The sequence below is a fragment of the Camelus bactrianus genome, chromosome 9, assembly GCF_048773025.1.
Source record: "Camelus bactrianus isolate YW-2024 breed Bactrian camel chromosome 9, ASM4877302v1, whole genome shotgun sequence".
In the NCBI taxonomy this organism is placed as follows: Eukaryota; Metazoa; Chordata; class Mammalia; order Artiodactyla; family Camelidae; genus Camelus; species Camelus bactrianus.
In genome coordinates, this window is record NC_133547.1 from 25,298,078 (window position 1) to 25,305,460 (window position 7,383).

The 7,383-nt window shown below is 44.2% G+C and overlaps 1 protein-coding gene across 16 annotated transcripts in view; it reads right to left on the minus strand.

Annotated features, from left to right (window-relative positions):
- LOC105065286 (guanylate-binding protein 5) overlaps nucleotides 1–3,731 on the minus strand; it is a 58,823-nt gene extending 55,092 nt beyond the window's left edge. For all 16 annotated transcript variants that reach the window (XR_012509063.1, XR_012509061.1, XR_012509062.1 and 13 more), the window contains exons 1-2: nucleotides 3,534–3,731; nucleotides 451–658 (exon numbers count right to left, since the gene is read on the minus strand). Coding sequence is in view for 6 of the 16 variants with exons in the window: in XM_010950362.3 (XP_010948664.1) it covers nucleotides 451–640 (190 nt within the window). In the remaining 10 variants the exon portion in view is untranslated. The remainder of the gene's footprint in view (nucleotides 1–450; nucleotides 659–3,533) is intronic.
- Nucleotides 3,732–7,383: the final 3,652 nt, after the last annotated feature.

Below are 7,383 nucleotides of genomic sequence, written 5' to 3' on the forward strand. Positions count from 1 at the left end.
GAGGAAAGCAACAAGGGAAGATGGCAGAAAATATAAGCGGCATTGGTCTGAATTATCGTAGAGGGATGAGATAAAGGAATATGAAGTACCATAGATTGGAAATTGTATGGATTGTTAATAAGAATACTACGCTACTAAAATTTTAATTGTTTGTAGTTACAAGTGTAGAAGTCATTTCATTGATGTCTTACTTCTTATAATTGGAAAGTAGTATGATTTTTCCAAGAAGAGACTAAGAAAAAAATTAAAAAGAGGTGATATGTTAGAGACAGACTTCTTACACTTTATCTCCCAGGAGATAATTAGCCAGCTATGGCCCAAACATTCGCTTTCCCTATTCCCCCACCCCCACCCCAGTCTAACTTCCTCTCCTCCCGTCGTCGTCCTCAACGCTGGGAGTGTGGGTGGACAGGAGGGACTCAGGGGGCTCTGCTGTTGTCGGTCACTCACCCTTGCTCTTCCCAGCCAGCCTGTTCATCAGGTAGGATTTGCCTGTGCGGCAGAGGCCCACGATGGCCACCACCACCACAGGCTGCGTGATGGCAGACAGGATGGTCAGAGCTTTTGGATTAGCCACCAGCCGCCCATTAGTGTTCTTAACGAGGCACAAGGGTTCTGGCATGTGGATCACTGGGGCCATGTCCGGGTGTCACCTGATCTGCAGGGGAAGAGAGGGGATAGGTTGAAATTTCTAGTTTTTAACCAGAGAAAAGTCACTTTGCTTCCTCAATTTGCAGACATACTACTCCCCAGCATGGTCTAAGTTTCTGAAGAAATTTTTTTAAAAGACAGCACAGAGGGTCAGGGTAAAATAAGTCCTAGGCCTTCCGGAGTTCTGCTGTAGGCCACCCCACTGGTTCTGAATTATTTGATGGGTGTGTGGAGAACCATTTTCTGATCCACTGCTAGTCTGAGTCTGACTCTTCCCCATTGGTGTTTGGCTGGCTTCTGTGCCTCACTTTTGGTCTCCCTGAATCCCCAGATTGAATCTTTATGATCACTATTTGTTATATTACACTTCTTGCTTTTACCCAATATCAGCTTGATTTTCTCCAGTTTAGGGCTATGTCCAGTCACAGTGTATTATACTAAATCCTGCCAGGTCATTATGTAGCATTATCTAACAAATAGTTGCTTACTTCTTAAAGCTTTAATTTATAGTTATATATATATACATACACACACACATATATATGTGACTATTAATGTGCATTATTCAATCAAAATTTTAATGAAAACAATTATTTTATAAATGGGAAAGTGAGTGAAAATACCTTCATAAATAGTATATAACCATTTATTTTCTAATTTCTAGGTGTCAATTCTTGTAACCTAAGGAGTCCCTGATAAAACATTTGAAAGCTATCTGAGATTTAAACAAATGCTTGCTTTTCTGCCTTGCCACGCCGTAAAGAACAATTTTCTTCCATGTTAGAAGTGATTATTTCCAACAGAAGCTAAAAATCCACCATCTGCTTGCCTTTTTTAAACTGAAATATTACAATGAAAAGGTCTGGATTCCCTTGCTAGCAAACTGTAAAAATGGCTTCTTAAAAAATTATAAAGCCCCATACCCTCCCCATCCTCAAAGCCCATGCCCCAGAGATTATCCAGGTGACAGATAAATAAAAACAGAAAGTACCTGGGAGCAGACAATAGATCTACTGCAAATGGCACAGCATGAGGGCATGGGAGCCAGGAAATGTTCAGTCCAAGCCAAATCCAAAAAGAGGGGATTCTACATAATTTTACATTTTCAAATGCCAAGTCTCTTTTCACTCTAGTCCACTTACAATGCAATATTGGCACCGTATGTTTGTTGAATTCTGTGGTCTGATTTGCATATAGCAAGGGTCATAATCATTTTTACATTAGAAAGATATGGAGACCTGGCACTGATGAGCTACAACAATCAGCTAGACAAACAGAAGATACACAATCTAAACCTATTTGCAGATATTGGGAGTTTATCGACTCCTTAGCTTTGGGATTATATCACTAGTGGGAAAGGAAACTAATTTGTCTGAATTTTCAGACCTCTTAATGAATCCATTAATGCTGTATAACTATATTAATGGAAGTATTTTATATATTGACCCCAGATGTTGTATGTAACATCTGTAATGGCTTTAGGACAGCCCAATCTCCAAAACATCTTTGCATATTCACTGTGTTTGAGCCCCATATTTAACTGTTGCTCTGCCATTATAACTCAGCCTGTGATGTGTGCTCTGAGATGCACTCACCCTAACTCTATTAGAGCCCTATAACTTTTTGTAAGTAAAAACCATGCAAGAATGCATCTGAACACACACACACACACACACACAAATACACATTTTGTCTTTCAAATAGGACAGACATGATTTCTAATCTCAGAGCACCTGGCTGTCTGTGTGACACTGGTATTAAGTGGAATGCCTGGCACTCCACTAAGCCTATCTTCAAAAAAAGTTAGTAAATAAATATTCATTTATGTCAGTATAACTGCTAGCTTTCAAAACAGAGAGAATGCTTCAGAAAAGGAAAAAAATGTGTAAAGAAGGAAAATGCCAAGAAATATAGAAGAAAAGGCTCAGAAGAGTTACTGATGTTACTGATAGAGTTTCTAGCAGAAAACTTTGTTTTCAGTATTAATGCTACATGGGTTTTGTGTTATTTTTGTTATTGTTGTTTACTTTCACTTTGCTTTGTGCTGTTTTTAGTTTGAGTTTGTAGGAGAAGGGAAAAGCTCTTATTAAGGAGAAAAATGGAAATCAAACAAGGAGATATGTGAAGTATGTACCATGGTAAGAAATCCAAAGAAGGAGAGAGTTCCAACGAGTAAGCAAAATTGGCAGACAGTATTGAGTGGTCAAGGGGGGCAACTGTTGTATTAAGTGATCATAATAGTAGAGTCAATATAGTGGTAGAAACAAGGTCCAACACAAAAGGCCTTATGGAGTGAGTGAGTGTCGAGAAATCAAAACTAATTAATTCAGGGTTTTTTCTAAAGGAAGAAATCTATCTTCAAACAAAGTGCAGGACTATGGCTAAAATATACAGCCTTTTTCTTGAAACCTCTTCATTGTTCATTCTAGGTTTCAACTTTTTTCTTCTCTTGTTTTGTCCTTACCAATGTAAGTAAGCCATATACATTACATCTCATTCATTGCTCTTTCTCATGAAAATAGTATGGTCATAATTCTTGAAAAGTTCAAGCTGCAATTTGAAGGAACTTAATTGGGCTTTATCAAAGACGAAGGTAACTTCAGTGGCAATTATGATCCCCATAGACCTTAGGGTGGCAAAGGAAGAAAAATAGTGTGAAGACAATTCAAATCCTCAGTCCCTGCACATGCTTGCGTCTAACTCAGCCACAAGAAAATGGAACTAGCGCTTAATGAATTCTGCTCCCTGTCTGCCCACACCACAGTTTAGCCTTTAATGAGGTGTTACAGTCCACGTCAAGCTCAGCAGCACTGTATCATAAGCAGACTTGTTAAGACTTCCTGATCCTCGCAAATGTGTTTCCACCCTTGCCCCAGTCTTACCTTAACTATAAAATCAGGAGCAGGAATCTTTTAGAGCTGGTAAGGAAGATGCTTCGATGAGAGCTTGGTAAGAGTTCTAACTCTGTTCCTTAGTTTAGCTGTGTTGGTTTCTGATACACTATTTTCTTTTCCAGTCCCAGGGATTTCTTTTCTCTCCATGCCACTCCACTCCCTGCCAGAAGGCAGAGGATTAGAAAAGGAAACAGAAACCAAAAGTGGAAAGGGTTTATGAAACAAACGTCACTGCAGGAAACTGAAACCACACGCCAAACTCAATGACTAGAAGATTCTAAAGGGCATTTCCTGGTGGGTGGGCTGGCTGTTATTCGGCTGATTTCCCAGAAACTGCACATGGTTGATGGAAGAGAACTTTGAACCCATTTGCACTTTTTCTACTCCAAACTGTCCTCGGGGCTGTAAGAAACCATAATAAGCCCAATATTAACAGTGACTATAACCCCAAAGTATGTCTGAATTATGTGACTATACCACTTTTGTTTGTTTTTAAGAAGCCAGCCATCCTATGCAATTCAGGTCATCTCTTGCTAAGCAATTAGGGATTCTGATATAATTTTTTTCTGAGAAAACTTGAGTTTGACACACAGAATATATTGCTGTATAACTTCAATGAAAAAAATCAACTACCTAAATAGATAAAACAAATGCTAAATAATTTTAAAGAAATTTAAAAATAATCAGTTATTATATGGTCAACAGATGTTTGTAACTGCACCTTTCTTCAGTCAGGCAAATATTCAGAGCCAGCACCTTGAATACCTGCTGCATAGTGCAGTGTTCACAGAGAAGCAGGAAACAAACCAGAAGCATCATAACGCCTATAAGGAGACTTCATTCTAGATGAACGCAATCTACTGCCTCCCTCGCCTCCCTCAAATCCAGTCCTCCTGCACATGCAAATATTTATTTGGTTTATCTTCCTTATTTTCAATCACTGTCTGGTAGCGTTGGCTCATTGTTTTCCAGAGCTTCGTGACTTAGCTCTACTTAAATCTATCATCCACCCAACATATTAATAATAGAAAGTTCTCTATGTTTTTATTCTTACTATTAATGAGATCTAGTTGACATGTAACACTGATTAATTTTAGGTATACAACACAATGATTTATGTATATATTGCAAAATGATTACCAGAAAAATTTTAGTTAACATCTATGACCACATATAGTTACATTTTTTTCTTATGAGGAGAACTTTTAAGATATGCTCTTTTAGCAACTTTCAGATATGCAGTATAGTATTATTAACTATAGTCACCATGCAGTGTATTACATCCCAGGAACTATTTATGACCAGAATTTTGTAAGTTTTGACTACCTTAACACATTCTACCCTTCCTCTCCTCACCTCTGGCAACCACCAGTCTGTTCTATGTGTTCAGCTCATTATTTTGTTTTGTTTTTAAGATTCCTTATAGAAGTGAGATCACACAGTATTTGTCTTTCTGTCTGACCTATTTTTCACTTGGCATAATACACCCAGCGTCTATCCATGTTGTCACAAATGGCAGCATTTCCTTCTTTATTATGGTTGAGTAATATTCCATCATATATACACACTCCACTTTCTTTATCTAGTCATTCGTTGATGGATAATTAGGTGATTTCCACATCTTGACTATTGTGAATAATCCTGCTTTGAACATGGAGGTGAATATGTCTCTTCAGGACAGTGTTTTTGTAACCTTCAGAGATGTACCCAGAACTGGAGTTTCTGGATCATATGATAGTTCTGTTGTAATGGGAGAATTCTGCCCGGAAGAGACAGAGGGCACGCGCTCGGAGAATCAGAAAAAACTGGTTCAGCACGGGTGTGGAATAAACCAGTTTTTTCTGATTCTCCGAGCGCGTGCCCTCTGTCTCTTCCCGGCAGAACTCTCCCATTACGCTTCTGGGGCACCGGCCAGGAAGCCGGCAGCCGCGCTGGCCCCTTGAGCCACCGCTGCCGGGGGCCAGCGAGGGGCCGCTAGTGTCGGGCCCTTGCGATGGGAAGGAAAAGGCGCCTGCCAGCGACTTTGCTGGACCCCATCCCTCGCCGGGCTCGACACGGGCGGCCGCGGCTGCGCGCGCGCGCGGACTCACTGGAGGACAGAAAACTCTGCCGGATGTCAGATCGCGTAAGTGTCCCCGGGGACCCAGGACCGAGTTCAGGCCCGCCTTTAAGGCGGAAGGGGAGCTGGATCACCTCCCAAGCGGCGCGCTCGCCGCACAGGCCAGGGAGCTCCTGGGGGGACGCCTTAAATGCTGTGCGGCTGTGCGTGTGAATGACCGCGCCCCACGGCATCCGCTGCGGAGCCAGCGTGAGTCCCAGCCTGTGGTTCCGCGGCAGCCGCGCACGGCTAAGGGCCGTGTCCGAGTCCGGGGGGCACTGTCCCTCCCGGCGAGCCCGAGCGGAGTCAGGGGCGTGTACAGACCTGCCAGCGCCAAGAGGCGCCTAAATCCCGGCGAGGGGAGCGGCCGGGCGGACAAACGGAAGTCCCCCCTTGCTTGTCTTGGCACCGCTCACTGTGCGAGGGCGCTAGCTTGCTAACCCCGGGGCCGCTGTTCTGGAATGTATGATTGGGAACCGTAAGAAGAGATTCTCGGGAGACTGTGAGGCAGAGTTGACCCCCGGGAGACTGCATACTCTACACGGTAGAGTGGCCCCATTCGGTGTGGGATGGCCCCCCGAGGGCACCCCAGATGTCCCCCGGGCCAGAGCAGTATAAGGTGGTCACTGGTGACCCAGGCCACCCGGACCAGTTTCCATATTTAGACCAATGGTTGGAAATAGCCCAGATTAAGCCTCACTGGGTCCGGTTCTGCGTCACTAGTCAGGGACAGTGGAAGGTCCTCGTGCCTCAAAGCGAAAGTAAGACTTCGCGGCGAAGACAGAAGCCCCCAATATTACAGGGGGATTCAGAAGATACCCTTTCATTGCCGCCACCATATGTCCCCAGTGCCCCACTACCTGAAAATGGGGAGCCTCATCTACCAGACAGTCCTCCTCCATCTGTCTCACCCCCGCCAGCAGCTGCCCCGTCTTCACTGCCAGGGTCACCAGAACCCATAGGAAAGCATCTCAGATCAGCAGCTCAGGGACCAAGACCCCCGGCAGCAATGCAGATGCCTCTCCCGGAGACAAGGGACCCTCAGAGAGTAGGCCCTGACGGAACCCTACAAGAGGGGGGATAAACTTGAATGTCAAGGTCCCACACTCTGTCATCACTCTAATGGACACTAGGGGACAGCATTGGCTAACTCATGCCCAAATGACCCAATACCAAGGGCTACTATGTGCAAACCCACAGGTGAGGCTGGAAGCTGTAAAGACTCTTAATCCTGCCACCTTCTTGCTTACAGCAGCGGGGCCCCCAGAGCATGACTGCCTGGAAGCACTTGATGAGGTCTACTCCAGCCAGGCAGACCTGTCAGACAGACCCCTGCAAAATCCCGACCTCATCCTGTATACTGACAGCAGCAGTTTTATACAGGAAGGCAAAAGATACGCTGGATGTGCTGTGGTCTCCGACTTTAAGGTCCTGGAGGCAAAAGCTCTTCCTTAGGGATGGTCAGCTCGAGGGGCAGAACTCTGGGCCTTAGGAAAAGCCCTGGAGCTCGGTGAAGACAAGCGGGCTCACATGCACACAGACCCTTGCTGTGCCTTTGCTGCGTTGTGTGCGCTTAGGGCTGCATACAAGGAAAGAGGACCCCTCGCCGCCGGGGGAAAGGAATCAGAAACCAAGATGAAATCTTAAACCCGTTAGAAATAGTTTGGGAACCAAAGGAAGGAGCAGTCATCCACTGCAAAGGACACCAGAAGTGAAATGTCTTGGTGTCTCAAGGGAATT